The sequence below is a fragment of the Plectropomus leopardus genome, chromosome 15 (genome assembly GCF_026936395.1).
Source record: "Plectropomus leopardus strain MGB_pleo_1.0 chromosome 15, ASM2693639v1, whole genome shotgun sequence".
NCBI classification, from domain to species: Eukaryota; Metazoa; Chordata; class Actinopteri; order Perciformes; family Serranidae; genus Plectropomus; species Plectropomus leopardus.
In genome coordinates, this window is record NC_142190.1 from 28,567,102 (window position 1) to 28,584,716 (window position 17,615).

At 40.0% G+C, this 17,615-nt stretch overlaps 1 protein-coding gene across 2 annotated transcripts in view; it reads left to right on the forward strand.

Moving 5' to 3' along the window:
* LOC121952493 (roundabout homolog 1-like) overlaps positions 1-17,075 on the forward strand; it is a 130,405-nt gene extending 113,330 nt beyond the window's left edge. For both annotated transcript variants that reach the window (XM_088088277.1, XM_088088278.1), the window contains 21 exons: positions 2,874-3,079; positions 3,166-3,247; positions 3,350-3,518; positions 3,901-4,067; positions 4,189-4,310; positions 5,329-5,563; positions 6,563-6,684; positions 6,859-7,030; positions 7,315-7,512; positions 8,218-8,244; positions 9,756-9,795; positions 9,986-10,140; positions 10,298-10,663; positions 10,737-10,856; positions 10,939-11,074; positions 13,609-13,761; positions 13,880-14,325; positions 15,454-15,594; positions 15,691-15,912; positions 15,999-16,153; positions 16,264-17,075. In XM_088088277.1, coding sequence (XP_087944403.1) covers positions 2,874-3,079; positions 3,166-3,247; positions 3,350-3,518; positions 3,901-4,067; positions 4,189-4,310; positions 5,329-5,563; positions 6,563-6,684; positions 6,859-7,030; positions 7,315-7,512; positions 8,218-8,244; positions 9,756-9,795; positions 9,986-10,140; positions 10,298-10,663; positions 10,737-10,856; positions 10,939-11,074; positions 13,609-13,761; positions 13,880-14,325; positions 15,454-15,594; positions 15,691-15,912; positions 15,999-16,153; positions 16,264-16,278 — 3,449 coding nt within the window. In that variant the 3' untranslated portion in view covers positions 16,279-17,075. The remainder of the gene's footprint in view (positions 1-2,873; positions 3,080-3,165; positions 3,248-3,349; positions 3,519-3,900; positions 4,068-4,188; positions 4,311-5,328; positions 5,564-6,562; positions 6,685-6,858; positions 7,031-7,314; positions 7,513-8,217; positions 8,245-9,755; positions 9,796-9,985; positions 10,141-10,297; positions 10,664-10,736; positions 10,857-10,938; positions 11,075-13,608; positions 13,762-13,879; positions 14,326-15,453; positions 15,595-15,690; positions 15,913-15,998; positions 16,154-16,263) is intronic.
* Positions 17,076-17,615: the final 540 nt, after the last annotated feature.

Here is a 17,615-nt window from a genome sequence, read left to right on the forward strand (position 1 = left end):
CATGAGTGTACCGAATTTTGTAATCGTAGGTGAAACTTTATGTGATCTTTCAATAGGGGCTATAGGTTAGGTGCCGCTGTGGAGCCATTTTGCTACTGCCCTTTCCGAAAACACCAAAATACAAAACTTTTTGCCAGGCTGGACAAGTATACCAATTTTCATGAGTTTTTGAGCATATTTAGACCTCCAAAAATGCGATTCATTTGTTAAATAAATGATAATAATAATAATTCCTTGCATACCAAGAGGGTCCTTGCACTGGTTGGTGCTCAGGCCCTAATTACACACCACCAGCAAAGTCTACAAGCTTCCAATTAAATGAACTGTGTGATCATGAATAAATGTGTCTGGGTAACTGTGCGCTATGTACATATATTACGTTTGTAAATTAATGAACATTATTGCTTCAGGCTTAAACAGACAGTTACTGCATTTACATATTGAGTTGTTCAGTGCAGCCCCGTTAGTTACAAAAGATAATTTGCGTATTGGTAATGCATTCTGCAGCCGCCTTAGTGGGGGAAATGTAAGGTATCCACTCAGTGAAAAATCTGTTACAGGTAATGGAAATAAAAAAAGATGAGGTCATGTTTTATGTAGTTTTTCAGTCCTCTGTAGCACTGCACTCTCGCCTGTACCTGTTTCTCTATACTCTCCCCTCCCCCAAATTCTCTCCATCCCACCACACTCCTCTCATCCCTATTTGGAGTGGTGCATTTTTATGGAAATAACAGGTCTGCATTACCTCTGGCAGTTTTCAAGGCGTGTTTCCATCACCTTTTTTGGGGGGTATTTTTATTTATTTATTTATTTATCTAGAACCCCTGCCCCCATCCACAGGGTTTTAAAATATGAGAGAGAGAAAAGAGAGCTCTGTTATCTAAGTGGAATTGTTATTAGTTGGGCTTTGCCGTTGTGATTGGAGCTGGCTCTGGCGGTGCCTACTGCCGAATGAACGATTAGTTGCTCTCCGCTGGAGGGGAAAAGTTGATTTCTTTTTCCTCCACTGCCTGCATAGCCTCCTAAACCTATTGTTCTCTCTTTACCAATTTTCCTCTCAATATCTTTCACATCTTATCTGTCTTCCATTTTTGGGCCACATTTTCATTTTCTCTACTTTCTTTCATCTTTCTTATTTTTTGTTTCTCTCTCTTTCTCTTCATGGCTTTTGTGAGCATGAATTCCCAATTTCCAGTTTGGTAATATATTGTTGACAATGTAGTGTTTTTTGGGAGTTTTGCCTTTATTTGATAGTGATAGTGGAGATACAGGCATGGGAATGCAGGAGGAAGACAAGGGTCACCAACTGGAATTGAAAACAAAGTTGCTGCCCATACTGTTCTTATAGTGACCACAGTGTTTCTCCAACCTCAAACAAATGCTTTCCCTCATGTGTGTTTGCAGTAAACATTGCGTTATGTTAAGTAAAGGCATCTTTTTTTTTTTTTTTTAATATAGGTTTGGAGCTTTTCTCAAAAATGTTATACAGGTTTGCCAGTGGATGTTTTATATGAGAGCAGTTTGTAGCAGAAAGCGTTAGACATGGGACATGACATTCTTAAATTTGAAAACTTCTCACACAGCCAACATAAGTATGTCTTAAGCACTACACATTTTCACTTTGTTGACTTTGCTGTCGGCCAGCAATGTGTTTTTCTTGATGTGAAAGGCTCCTTAATTCGTTCTCGGTGTTGCAGTGTAGGACGATAGTGTCCATCATTTTGAAAAATTTTGATATTTTTTAATGTACCTTATTCTGTAATTTCTATAGTTTTCAGCGTACATTATGCACATTTTAAAGAGTAATTAATCTACATAGTTTTGGCTGAAGTACCTCTACCCTAGAAGTTCAAAAATGCTTCTCGAAAAGAAATATGTATAAACATGGGATTGGCTGTAAGGGTAAGGGCTAAAGGCACGTTCATTTCTAGCACTGTAACTGTCACAGCCCTCATACTTCAATGTGTCTTTATGTTGTCATAGATACATCTACTTGATGACAGTGATGGATAGTGAATTGCCTTATACCGTTCTAGGCCTCTGATCACTCAGTTTTTACACTACTTCACCATACCATACAAGGTGCCCCATGCTACTCAGTTTGAATATCCACACGCACTTTAGGAACAATATGGGGTCGCTATCTTGCCCAGGAATTGGACCCCCCTGATCTACCAATTAGTGGACAACCTTCTTAAACTCCTGACCACCAGGGAGCAGAGTCAAAACTTTCGGACAACAACAAACAAGGTGACAGTGGAGAAGGTGGTGATAATGTACCTTAAAACGAAGGCAGCCTTGTACATTGTGATGATCTGTGAGGTAATTAAATATAAAGCAACATGTGGACAAAGAATTATTTTCACTGAATTACAGATTTGTTCCATGCTTGCTTTTAAATATTTTAATTCTTTACTTGTCCTAGTGTTTTTTCTAGCTTGAACCACACTATACTGCCTTCACAATTTCCAGTGGCACTGCTCTGTTGCGTTCGTTGTACATATCAAACGTTGAACATAAATGAGTCTTAAGACATGCTCACTCACTCTTTTGTGCTTTTGAGGAGTCTGATCTGCCACCAGATTAGCCAATAGCAAATTTCTATTGCAATACCCAGGTATCAACCAGTAGAGTGCAGTCACTATACATATTTGTTATATGCAGAATTCAAATACTTTGCACTAAATTGTCAAGATTTGGACCTGAATCCATCATTAGCTTTACTAAATACCCACACACATTGGCTTTCAGCTAAAATAAAAAGTGATTTGGTGGTTTAATTACACTTTAAGTGTGTTCTAATAAGGCCACTGGGCTAGTATTAAAATAATAATTCTGTCATTCTCCTTTTGTTTTTGTTTTTTTCTTATTAGCTGGGTCAGACCGCCCTCCTCCTGTGATTAGACAGGGCCCACTCAATCAGACCGTTCCTGTGGACAGCACAGTGGTCCTGGGCTGCCAAACAGCTGAATCTCCACCTCTGACAATCCACTGGAAGAAAGATGGCGTTGTGGTGTCTCCAGTGGACTCCCGCATGTCCATAGCAGACACAGGATCACTGGAGATCCGCTACGCTAAGGTAGGAAAAGTAACACAGCAAGTAGTATTTAAGAGACTGCACAGAGCCAGCTCACTAATATCTGGCACTGTACTTCCTCTTCTCAGCTGGGAGATACTGGTTTCTACACCTGTGTAGCTTCTAGTCCCAATGGAGAAGCTTCCTGGACAGCATACTTACAGGTGGAGGGTAGGTTACACACATTAAGATGTAGTCATACTGGGTTGTTAATACATGCTGAACAGTCTTGTTTGGTGTATTTTAATGAATTTGTTTGTATCATTGTTGCAGAATTTGGAGTTGTTATTCAGTCCAGTCAGCCTGTGGACCCCAACCTGATTCCCAGTGCTCCATCTAAGCCTGAGGTGACTGACATCGGTCGTACCTCTGTCACCCTGTCATGGAAATCCACCCCCAGTGCTGGAGCACCACCTACATCTTATCTGATTGAGACATTCAGGTTAGACATATGCAGTATTCAGCAAGTTTTAAAGATCCAGTGTGTAGGATTTTAGGGCATGTATCAGTAGAACTTGAATGTAATATTTATAACTGTGTTGTCATTAGTGTACAATCACCTCAAACTAAGAATTGTTATGTTTTCATAACCTTAGAATGAGATGTTTATATCTACATACAGAGTAGGTCCTCTTCTGCAGAGTCAGCCATGTTGTTTTTACAGTAGCCCAGAAAGGACAAATCAAACACTGGCTCTGGATACGACCATTCACATTTTTGCAACCTTCCTCACTAGACCTTTAACTACACACTGTATATTCCATCTATTAAGCTTGCTGACTTTTTCCTTGCATCTGTCATCATTTCTTCATCTCTCCCTGCAGTTATACATTAGGCAACAGATGGGTGACTGTGGCTGAGCATATAAAGACACAAACCTTTGTACTGAGGAACCTGAAGCCTGCAGCTGTCTACCTCTTCATGGTCAGAGCGGTGAATGCTTATGGCCTCAGCGACCCTAGTCCAATCTCTGACTCTGTCAGAACACAGGGTCAGTGAGGGCTTTTCATTCCTTGTTTATTTCATATTTAACAGACATAATTTCAGCTGCAGAGAATCGACATGTTCATTTGTTGATGTGTAACTTCTTCTTTTTCCGTTTGTACCAACAGACAGCACATCCACCATGCAGGGGGTGGATCACCGTCACATCCAGAGGGAGCTGGGAGATGTAGTCATCCACCTGCACACACCAACCGTCCTTTCGTCTTCTGCTGTCAGGGTGCAGTGGATGGTAAGGCATCCATACCATTATGACTGTCCTGCTCACTGTCAATGTGTTTTTTGCTCTCCATTAACCCTTTTCCACCAAAATAAGTGCATGTACGCTGTTTTTTTAACCTGCTTAACAGGTTAGTAAACAGTAGAAAGCATCATAGAGGCCAGTGAAAATAATAAAGTAGTTCCTTTTTTCTTTTTTTTTAATCTGTCACTCATTCAGTCTTTCTTTCAAACTAGTTGCAGATTAAATTTTAATTGATGTTCAAACACTGCTTGGACAGAGACAGACAGCCCTGTCATTGCATCTTGCTGGTAAAGGAGATAAAATTAGAGAGTCCACCCGGGTTTTGTAGCTCCATCATTTCCAATAATAACCTACTAGAGCTGGAGCCCATAAATACCCGTGACTACTGCAGAGTCATTTGACCCCTGCGTTAATGCCGACTGTAACCTTTCCCATTAAACACAAAAGTCTGTGTTGTTAGTGGGCGCTAGTGGGGGTTTTTGTACAGTGGGAAAGGGGCTCAAGTCAGAGTTAGGGTAAATATAAGAAAAGGTAAAATGTGTGTGTGTGTGTGTGTGTGTGTGTGTGTGTGTGTGTGTGTGTTTTGGATATGTGCATGTGCAGAAATATTTTAAGGCATCATTTGTCAAAATTGTGTGGTTTAAATGGAAAGTGCTTAGTCCTCTCCTGGCTTGATTTTAGCCAGAGCCATGCTGAGGGGAAACTATTAATGACCTCATATTGTGGTTCACTGTGATACTTCACAAATATGAGGAAATATTAATCTGTATCAGCCTAAAGGCAAAGGCAATTAACTGAGTTTTAACAGATCCTTCCAGCAGGATGTTCACTCACACCCAAGATGAAGCACTAACCTCTTAAATGTATGTTTTAACTCACAGATATAACGATGAACCTCAGAATTTACTTGCACCACAGCAATAAAATCTACAGTACATGCAGACATCTCTTTGATTTAAAACCAGATGTTTATTTGAAGCGTGTTTTTCTTCTGCATCTCCGCTAGGTCGAGCAGCAGTCCCCGTACATTCAGGGTTACAAGGTACTTTACAGGGCATCTGCTGAGCACGGGCAGCCAGAGGGGCAGTGGAGCGTCATGGAGGTGCGCGCCTCACGGGAGGACGGGCTGGTGATCAGTCACCTGAAAAGAGGAGCCATCTACGAGTTCAAAGTGCGCCCCTTCTTTGATGAGTTTCAGGGAGCTGACAGTGAGGTGAAGGTGGTCCGAACATTGGAAGAAGGTGACTGTCTTAGAACTTTTGTTCTGCACTGTTAAAGGTAGCTATAAATAACTGAGAGGATGATGCTGTTAGATTGCTGCCACACTGCCCAGTTAATACAGGTGTGTGCCTTCCTTTGAGTGCAGCAAGAGAGAGAGTAAATTGTTTTTTTGAGCACAGTGAAAATGTATTTTTTGAGAGTCTAAACACCAGCAAATGAGGATAGAAGCAGAATATTTGATAAATTATTTGTTTATTTTGACATTTGAACTTTACAGTGCTCTGGAGTTATTGGGTATGTCTGGATCACATGAGTCAGAAACATTTTACACAGCCAATACTGGAAATTAATCAACAAATAGCAAAATACTGTTAATATTGATATAGCCCAGTGGTTCTCAAACTCTGGGGCGGGCCCCACTGGGGGGTACATAGAGCCACTGCAGGTGGCGCATGGTTGACCAGGGTTAAAAATATAGAGTGGAACAAAGCTGAATGAATGTGATTTGTGTAGGGAGCATGCTGATGCTATAATACTGACCTTTTCTCAAGTCCAACATTGATTATTTTTGCTTCTGTAATTATTGTTTATGATTGATTTAAAAAAATGTGGGGTGGGGTGTGTGAACATTTGTCTTAGTTGTTGGGCATATGCTGGGGCAAAAGTTTGATGACCACTGGTGTACCCTAATATTTACCTGCAACTGTGCATATATGCTGGGTTTAAAAAGAATAAATTGACATGCATTGAAGGGCTGCACAAATTTAAACTTCATATTAGAATTTGAATGTCAACATTTTAAAAGAAGCTTTGAAGCCTTAAACTACTTGTTACAGCCCTAGTGCAACTATGTATTATTCTAAAAATTATTGTACATTTGGAGTACAATACAAATACAATACAAAAGCCATGTATGTTTTGGGGTTTTTTGTATGCGACGCTGTTAGAGATGCAGACTACACCTGGGAATGAAATTGTGTTTATGTCTGCATGGTTAACGGTATTCCTCATTGTGTTAGCCCCTAGCAGAGCACCCCAGGGCGTAACAGTGACAAAGAGCGATGCCAATGGGACTGCCATCCTCGTTGCTTGGAAACCGCCTCCGGAATGGGAAGAGGCTGGAGTCATTCAGGAGTACAAGGTAAGAAGGCCCTCCCCACCATCTCCCATACTCATGCTCTTCTCTGAATCCTGTGTATTGCAGTTCAAATGTAAATGGCATTTTTTTGAGGCTGACGATGCCTCTTGTGTTTCCGGCTGCGTCCCTCAGGCAGTCACTGTCATCTCGTCTCCTCTCGTCACCTTGTCTTGACAGATCTGGTGCCTGGGGAATGAGAGCCGCTATCACATGAACCAGTCAGTCGACGGCTCCACGTTTTCTGTGCTCATTTCCAGTTTGGCGCCAGGAATTCGATATAGCGTAGAGGTTGCAGCAAGCAATGGTGCTGGACCTGGGGTCAAGAGTGATGTCACTTTTTTTCAATTAGGTGAGAATTCTACCAAAAAAAAGTGTTTGTTTTGGAAAATGTCACAAAATAGGCCTTGAAATAGTGACAGCAACATAGTGTGAAAACGTCTATAATGTTCCTTAGCCTCCTAATTGTGCTTAACCCCCTGTTACTTAGGATTGTTTTTGGTTTTTTTTTTAAGGAAAATCTTGTATTTTTGCTGCTGCATCAACATTTTTGCACACAAATCTTCAGTTCTGTTTTGTCCTTTCAATTGTTTTTGTGCACATATAATGTCTCCTCTGTTTTCTTTTCCTGGTTAGACTCTGCAGGCCAGATGATGGATATCAGTGAGGAAAGAGACACTCTGTCTCAGATCTCAGATGTGGTGCGGCAGCCTGCATTTATTGCTGGCATTGGCGCCACCTGCTGGCTGGTCCTCATGATTTTTAGTGTGTGGCTCTACCGTCACAGAAAGAAGAGAAGTGGCCTCAGCAGCACGTACACCGGCATCCGCAAAGGTGTGTGTTTCTCTCTAGTGTGCATGTGTGTTCACGATGCAAACCATATAGGGCAAGTGTGTGTTTGCAAAACAGGTCATGTTGCTTTTGTTGGTACATTTGAAGGTCGGCATGATTGTAGAAGGGATCAAGACATGACATGTTGCCACTGCAATAAACAGGAGTCTTCATCTCAGTGATATTAAGGACTAATTTCAGAGGCCGATAAGCAGATCACATCAAAAGGTGAAAAATACTGCGGTCTAATCTTCCTTTGACACAAAGACTTCAGAAACAAATTTGCATTTGCGACTATGCAGACAGTCAGAGGCTGACCTTTAGCCGCTCATTTGTAGAGTGTCATTTTCTCCACACAGCACAGTTCTTAGAGGCACAGGCCTGTCAACCTGCCATTACCCTGTCTGCTACAATATCACTGTTATTTTCCCGCTCTGTCTCTGTTCGCCTGTCACCCCCATTAACCTTCACCTGGACACTTGTCAGAGACGGAGGCAGCAGTAAGGCAGCAGTGAGGCAGATGGCATGTGGTTATTTGAATATGTGTACATCACATGAGGAGATGTCCATCACACAGCAGAGAGTACATACATAGATACGTCAAACCTTAGTGTGTGGGGGAGCCCATAGCTTCTCTAATAGTAAAGTTTATATAATTATTTTAATGCTCATATTGCTTTCCCTCCCTGTCTTTGTCTGTCCCTACAGTCCCCTCATTCACCTTTACACCTACAGGTATGTACACTTTGATTCTCTCTTAATGTTGTAGATAATTTTCGTATTTTGCAAGTCAGTTGTTAGAGTTGCTGTATAGTATTCAGTTGAAACATCCCAGGATGAAATTGCATTTTGTCTCATTTAAGAATTTTTAAGAACTGACACTCTTTATGGCCATTTACATTTAGACATGCAAAGGTATGAAAGTGCAACTGAAAAGTTACACAATGCTAAAAAGAATACATGAATGACAGAGCATCTGTAGTCACTTAAGTCTTAAATTGTCTTAAAGCTCTCATATCATGCTCATTTTCAGCTCATGCTTGTGTTTTGAGTTTCTGCTATAGCAATGCTTACATGCTTTAATTTTCAAAAAACACTTTTTTTTCTCACACTGTCTGGATGAATATGCCTTTATTCTCCCTCTTTCTGAAACACTCAGTCACACACACTGCAAAACACTCCAACAGGAAATACAAAGGGGTTCATTTAAAATGTTTATGTTTAAGAGTGTAACTGTTTATATAGTGGACTACAGATGTGACATCACATTTCATAAAATTTTGTTTAGTTAAACATGTTTTTAAAAATGAGAGAAAGAGAGATGAAAAGTACAGTGTGAGGACGCCAAAATATATTTTATAACTAATTATTTGCCTTTGTTGAATCAATGTCTACTTAATTGTTTTGCCAAATGTAGATTAACCTAACTCACTCAAATACCCATATTCATGCCTCAAACCTTCCCCTTCAGGGGATCACATATATATTAATTGCTTTATAGTTAACTGAATGAGATTAAAATGATTTGTTACAAAAATCTGTATTAAATTTGGTTAAAAATTATCTTAAAAGGTCTTTAAAGGCATTCAATTTATGTGTCTGATACCTGAAGGCACCCTGGAATGAGATTTTATGAACATAATGTAGGATTCAGAAAACACAAATGTAATGAGATTCAGTAAAGTAAAACACCATTAAAAATGTGAGCTAGAAGGGAGTGATTAAATAAATCTTTGCAATGAAGTGTAGCAGCTGTTGCTATCTATATAGTACAAGAAAAGTACAAGATCGCAGGACTAGCATGTTAATACTTTTTTGTTAGATCACACTGTGGTTTTTGCCCACCATATTAAAGCAATAATGTGTTTTTGTATAAACCTATGTAGTATATATTGATAGTGTGCCCAGTTAGGTTAGGTTTATTTAATTAAATAAGGAAAATGTGTTATGTATTCTACTGTTTGATGTATTACTGTTGCTTGAGGAGAAACTGTCTCCAACAGTGTTTCTGAATCAGTTCTGAAGTTATTTGGGGGTCGGTAAAGGCACAGGCAATTATTTGTGTTGTGTTCATGCACATTAAATCACAGAGTCAGTCTTTCCACGGAAGCATGTATTGAAGTGAGTGTAGACTTTTGACTTTATAGAATCTCTACCTGCCTTTCATGGTGCCACTTTCTCTGCCTTTGGCACTTCCTGTTTTTGACAGCTCATCAAGGTTTAATGTTTTCTGTTTCCCTTTGCAGTGGCGTATCAAAGAGGAGAGTCTGTGTGCAGTGCTGGCAGGTGAGTGATATTTTTGTCTCTGTTATATAAAGGCACACAGCAGACATGCACTTACATAAGAGAAACACTGGGGGGAGATGTCTCCCTTCTCCACACAATGAGACACATGCACCCTCCTCATGCTCATTCATCAGTGATATATGAGAACAGGAGCGTTTGATTGACAGCTCTGTGATCTTCGTTGTTGCAGACCTGGCCTTCTCAGCATGGGTGAACCTCTGAACCAGCTGTGGCTGCCTGACAATTGGCCAAATGCATGTGCCAATCACAAGGACTGTAGCATCAACTGCTGCAATAATGGCAACGGCACCAGTGACAGCAACATGACAACATACAGCCGACCAGGTTAGTTCAAGATCAAGTTGTGTGCATGTCAAGGTCCAGGTACTGTAGGAGTGCCTCTCAAATATATATTTAATTGTGTGTCTTACGAAAATCAAACCATTCTCTGGGTTGTGTTCTTACTGCGTTCATGTGCTCCTTTGTTCCCTGTTCCCTTCAGCCGACTGCATAGCTAATTATGGAAGCCATCCAGAAAACAAGCAGGGGGGACAGCTTGGTTCTGAGACGGCCATTTACAGCGACGTGAACCTCTCCAACAAGCTCAATGAGATTAAAACGTTCAACAATTCCAACTTGTGCTACACGAGTCCAGGAGGAGATTCAGCAGCCACATATGAACCCATCCCATACGCCACCACACAGCTCATTCAGGTCAGCATTAAGAATAAAGCAGCCACTGGTGGCGCTATAGGAGAACCTCTGGACATGCCATGCTGGAAACAGCCCCCCAACCCGCCTCCAATACCTAAAGAGATGGCTGCACAGATGCAGTACAACATCATTGAGCAAAACATGCTCAATAAAGGTAGAGTACAGCTACGTTTGATTTGCTTTGTATGAAAAAAAAGTTGCAATATTTCTTCCTTTTTTGTCTTCAGATCATTTGCAGGGAAGTGAAGGAGTGATCCATCCTAAAACTATCCCCTACAACCAGAGCCGTGATCACAGCACGGGAGGCTCACACCACAGCTCTGACAGAGGCAGCAACAGCACCTCAGGTGAGGCCAACGGCTACTTTGCACAGCAGTGAATTTTAATGATAAGCTGTGTTTTTCTTGATGTTTTCTTCTCATCTCTCAGGGAGTCAAAATCAAAAGAAGGGAACAAGAGCCCCGAAGATCCCAAAACATAATGCAGTAAGCTGGGGAGAAACCCTGTCTCCTCCTCATGCTAATGCCTGGGACTGTGATGAGTACAGCCTGCCCATGGAAAGGAGGTAAGACAGGAAAAGACACACTCAGATGCATGTACCCCTACACAGTACAGAATAAGGCCTTGTTCAGGATGCCAGCTCAAATCAAGGTTTTTGGCATGTGCAGATAATTTTTTAGGAAATCTGGACAGCAAAAAACAACACAAAATGCATTTTTTGCTAATTTTATCCAAGCCACATTTGGAGCTGGTTTGAAATTCCAATTGAATTTCTACCAATGCGTCTAAGTGCGGACGCTCTGGCTGCTCAATTCAAATTTCAAAGTGTCTTTAAACACGATGACATCAAATTCAGAGTGGTTGAAATTCTGAGGAGATCCATGCTGCTACCAGCAGAGCACCAAAGAGGATAACATGAGGAACAACAGTCCGTGGATAGGTGCCAAAATAGGTTGTCTGGAGGGCGAAATGAGAAACCCATAGATTTGTAATAATATCTAGATTCGGGATACCAAGATGGCGCCTGCTGATTCCAGTGGAGATGCTCGCCTGGTGCATATGCCAAAAAAAGTTTTTAGCTTCAAGGTTTACTTCCCCAGTATGCACCTCCCTGAACAAAGTGACCCAGGGATTTCCAAGGCCAATGCAGAACTTAGCATTGCCATGGTTTCCATGTCAGAAAGCCAAGGGGATTTTTCCAGTGGATTTTGGATTATTGCAGAAAATAAGCTCTGTGGAAAATGTAAGTTTATGAAACACATTTCGTTCAGCAAGATAATCTTCACATATGAACACCACTTTTAGGATTTTTGAAGCCTAAATTCAGTTGCCAGAAGTAAAAACCTATTATTATGCTATATACAAACTACATTAAGGTCACATGACCTAACGTTGCCACCACAACACGGCTGTGCAGCTGTGCAAATCTGTTATGTTTTGTTTGGATTTTTTTTGGGTTGGGTTGGGGTGTTACATATTTTCTCAAAAACACTAGAAAATCAATCAAGTTTTTGTCTTCTTTGTGCATCGAGCACTGTGATTGACTGTTAGCCACTATGATGTCATTGCCAAAATAAGAAATTACTCTCTCTGTCACAGCTCCTCATATAAATAAAACTGATGTGGTAAAAATGGTCTCAAACATTCTAAAAATCTGATTGAATAGCATGATGAACTTCTGTAGTCTGATTTAGCCAGTTGTTGACAACTGCTTTTTTTAAGACATAAGATCCAAAGTTCACAAGTGATGTATTTTTTGGACATATTTAATGTTTAATGCTTCAGTTTGTTTTACCACAGACCTTATTTCATCTAATCAAAAACCCACTGTTTTCAAGATAAGGGAACTAAGAGTGCTGAAATGCTAACGCATCTGGGTTTTTAGTACTCTATATGCGCAGTTGTGTTTCTCCCGCTGTCCCCGCACACAAGTTCCCGCTCTGCTCATACACTTCACATTGTGATGATGTCACAAATTTTTAAATAATTTTAATTTAATTTTAATAATTTTACAAATAAAGAATGTCCATGAGTCAAAAATTCATAATAGAGAGAGTTTTAACTTTGTTATAACTTTGTTTGCAGTATGAGGTGTCCTGTCAACAGTTTAACAGAGGTCTCTTTTACAATGGTGTCCTATAGGGAAAAAAGGGGGGGTCTTTTCACTGTGAGTGGCCACTGGGAAAACATGGGTGCATGGATAAGCTGCTTTCCTGGGGGCGTGGATGGACCTCCATTTCTCATGCTTCCACTTTGGAAAGTCATATCATCAGCACCACTTCGTAGTTACTGATGCCTATGTCGTTATACTGTTTACAGTGTGGACAGTCTATTCTCAAGATCTGATTTCAAAAACAAATCCGATTGGTTTGCAGTCTTAATGTAGCCTAATACACGCATATGCAAAGCTCTTTCATTTGGTAAAATTGTAGTTGGGTATCAAAAGAGTTAGCTGCAGTAGTGCACTTCAAAGTGCCTTAAAATATCCACCAAATGTATTACTTTATTTGTTCTCAATTGAGTGCATAATATTAGATGAAAAATAAAATAGAATAATTGAAAAAAATAAACTAGCAATTTTGCTGAAAGTGTCATATTATATTATAGTTATTACATTGTGTGAAGATAAGCTGACTGAAAAAAAAAAACAGTAATATGATAAAGTTATCAGACTCCCTCAAGCATTAATTGAAGGTGTGCTGAGAACATCTGCAAACCTGCTGTCAAAACACGGCCTTATTGTCACAACAAAGACTTTTAAGCAAACTAATTATGCAATTTAGATTCTTGTCATTGTTAGACAGTTTACAATGACATCAGGTTTTATGTAATTGAAATGACTTCAGAAAAGGTACAATGAACAGAACAGAAACAAGCATGCACTCAAGAGATGTGCAGCATTACAGCAATAAAAAACAGATGGTGCAGAAAGCTTATTTTTCATCTTTATACGTTTTTCCATGATGGAAATTTGTGTTTCGAAAGGCAGACCAAGGGATTTGCATTGATGTCTAATGGGCTGTGACTAATGTATCAGGACTGCCAGGACCCCTCATTCCTTTAGCCATTACCACATGTCAGTTGTCCTTTTCTTCTCAGTTTTGATCCAGAGGAGAGAATAGAGGGCTGCCCTACTCCACCGGTTAGAGGGGCAGCCTCGTCACCTACTGAAGTGTCCTATAGTCACCCTTCTAACCCAACACCACAGGGAGACCAGAGCAATGTCCCGCACGATGGAACAGGGCACCTCAGGTAACCCATTAAATCTTCCTGACACCGCATTCAGCGATTTTTAACTGACACTGCACATTTTACAGCTGTGAAAAGAGTGCATAGATTTTAATGCACTTTCCATCCAACACACCACCAGCCACCCCCACCCTCTCTCCCCAACACACACCTACAGCTCCATACCCTTCTGCATGGACACCGATGTACAGGAAGAGGATGAGGAGGAGGAGGAGGAGGAAGAGGCAGAGGAGGAGACGGACGCAGAGCTTGCTGATAGTCACTTCAGCCAACACCACAACCAGCAGAAGCACAAACACCAGCTGCACCACCCCTCTCCACACAAGCTGCCACTGCATGGGCTGGAGCAGACCCCAGCCTCCAGCACCGGGGATCTGGACCGATCGGTCACAGGGTCCATGGTTAACAGCTGGGGCTCAGCATCTGAGGACAACATCTCATCTGGCAGGTCCAGTGTTGTCAGCACCTCGGAGGGATCCTTCTTTACAGATGGCGATTTTAACCAGGCAGTAACGTCTTCACGAGATATTGTAGGCCTGCGCATGTGCAGATACCCGGAGGAGTCAGGTGAGAGAGCTTCTGGGGACAATTTTATTTTGTAAACAAGATGATTAGCTACACTTGTGCCATGCTTCTAAAGATGGCGATGTCAGTCTGTCAAGTGTGGTCCAGACTTAAATATCAACACAACTTTGGATGGATGCTGTGGAACTTTGTACAAACATTCATGGTCCCCAGAGGATGAAGTCATAATATATCATGACATTGTCCAATACTTAAAATCTTCTAGACGGACAGCTAAAGTTAGATTAGTATTTTAGTATCAACTTTAAGTTTACTGTTGTATTGTATGTACTAGAGGTGTACATTTATTATCTGTTCAACCAACAAAATTTTCTGTTTCTGTATTTAGATAGAAAGCCAGATGTGGGTGAAGTTTATTCCGGAAGTCACGTTAAATTGGGCAAATGTATTCTCTAACATTATATTTATTTATAATGAAATTGTTGTGCCTTCAAAGCACCTAATCGATTTAACAATAGCATATATTTAATTAGAGCATATATTATATATTTTTGCTTTTTTTTTTATTTTTAACTAAACTAAACTTTATGAAATGTCTACATCCCTGAAATACCTACTTAATTAATCCCAAAATAAATAAGGAAATAAATATTTAATTAAATATAAATTATAAATTATAAAAAAAGATTTTTTTTTCTTAAAGAAAATTTTCCAATGACATGCTCTAATTTATTTCAGAATACTTTTATTTCATAAATTCATATTTATTTATTTCAGGAGACTTTTATTTTCTAATGCCACATTTATTTCTCAGCTTTTTTATTTACATAGCTTTTTAATAACCCATTCTTGGTAAGGTGTTAGTGGAAGGTATATCAAATTTTAAGCTTGACTGAATGTATATAAGAGGAGGTTTGAAAGAAATCCAGCTGTCATACCAGGCTTTTATATCACCACTCAGCATATGCCGCCTTCTCCAAATGTGCTCTCTGCCCACTGTGCACAGTGGGGCGATCAGAATATAGCAATCACTTTCCAATAATGTGTGGTAAATGACTGTTAAGTGAAGTACTCCACCATTTTTTTCCCCAAATATTTGTTTCCATTACATTTTTTGTGCTTTTCTGAATAAAATATTCAGACTCATTTTCATCTGTGTGATGATTTTAGGCCGGCGGCACCAGCGACCCAGCAGTCCCATGTCCACAGACAGCAACATGAGTCCTGCAATAACACATAAAAGACCTAGAAGACACAAACAGAACCAGTCCGGACAGCAGGGCTACCAGTCCAAAGATGTCTTCAATGATGGTTAAGATTGAACAAAGAAATTTTTTGTAGAGATTTACTCCCATTTATCTTTTAAAATTCTAACATTTTGACCTCTGTGCGCTGCTTTGTCCCCAGACTCTTGCATGCCTATGAATTTCCCAAGTCAGATGTCCCACGGCGACTATAAAGTGAGGGGGGCCACGCTGCCTCGGATGGGCTCAGGGGAGACCCGGGGTCGACGAGGCAGCACTGGGACTCACAGGGTCAAAGAGGCTGCATTTGAGCATAAAGACAACCAGGACAAGCACAAGACTCCACAAGGAGTTAAAGGAAGCAGCAAAAGCCGACAGCACTCAGGCACTGGATGAATTATTTTGCAAACTTTTTAACAAGTGATTGAGAGAGTAGACAACTAAATTTTTTCTTTCTTGTCTCTCCTTCAGAATTTGGGGATGTCCTTCTGTATAGTCGTCCCTCTTTCCCATCAGGTCAAGCTCAAAGGGAGCCTGATGATACCAATTCAGCCAGCTTTAAGTCATGTGGAGACTCAAGGACCAAACAGGGAGGACAGGTGGCACCTACAGGACAGGTCAAAGAGGTAAACCGAAATCAGTAAACAAAACTCTGCATATAAAAATTTCCCAAAATATGTGACAAGCCCCTTTCAAAATCAGTTTAGAAAAATATGACACTGTTTTGTTTTCACAGTTCCTGAAAAGCTAAGAAGCAATGCAAGCACAAAAGGAATATCCTACAGTTGCTTCAGACGAAGGACTATGACCTTGACCTTATTGGAAAAAAAAGACTCTTAAAGTACTGCACAATACATGCTATTGTTTTCTACTTCAAATTTCTCATAGGTGTTGGAAAAAAAGAAAAAGTGCTCTCATGTTAAAGTCTGTGGACTTCAATTTGATGCACTGTTATTGTTTGCTTGTTGGGTGACCATCTTCCGGGAGCAAGATGAATGCACATTTGATGATGGTCGTGAGTGTCTACACAAATATTGTCCATGGCGACTGCTTGATGCGGTCCTTACATGATCTTTGCCTGTCAGTTGTCTTGTTCTTTTACTGTAATTGATATTCAGTCATTACCAGCCATCTTGTAAATTCTTGAAATTGTTTACTGCCACAGAAGTGCTTCAAATTCAAATTTTATATAACAGTGTTAATGTTTTATAAGTGATGTACATCTTGTCTTTGTATTATTTGTTCTACTTTGGTTATAAAAGCACAATCACTTAATTTTATTCTAAGTCTTTATTATATGAATTTCAGTCTGGAGGAAATCAGTCTTTGGAGTCTTGTTAATCGTTTCATCAGCTCACTTCAGGCTGAGAAAATGATTGTTGATTGTGATTGTGCATTTGGTTGCGTACATTTGAGCTGCTTTCATTCAGATTTGAACTATCTGTTGTGTGTACTGAGAGAATTGCATGCAGATTCACATGTAGGAGCTTTTGCTTGACTGTTTTGTTGTCCCTTTGGGATGATGAAAAATCTGGTCATGGACTGGTTCCATTTATTTTTTTCTCCACTGAGTCAATTTCATTTAGTCCTGTGTGGCCATAACTTCTGGAGTAGGGCTGGACAATATGCTTAATTTATCCAATTGCCACTCAAGAATCTCCCACTGTACCAACCTAAATTTACTCACACAGCTATTTTTAACTAAACAAAAAAATTAAAAAGCTGGACGAATATCAGGAGGTAAGCATAAAAAAGTGAATATTATCATGCAGTGATATATTAAGGAAATAATGCATATTTCAAGTTGTTAAGTTAAATATGCATTATGCTATATATTCTGGTCATAATGTCCAACCCTATTCTCTGAGTTATATATGGAACAAATATGTCACTTTAACTACTCTGTTTCAATAAATATTGCTGTTCCTTAAGTAACAACAACAAATAATCCTTTTTTCACCATATGATATATCGCCTTGGAATTTCAAATGAAACAGATGATCAGAAACGGAAAAAAAAAAAAAAACAGCTAATGGTACCATGACCTAGATTACTGAAGTCTTCACACACATTTTGTCACACAAAGGT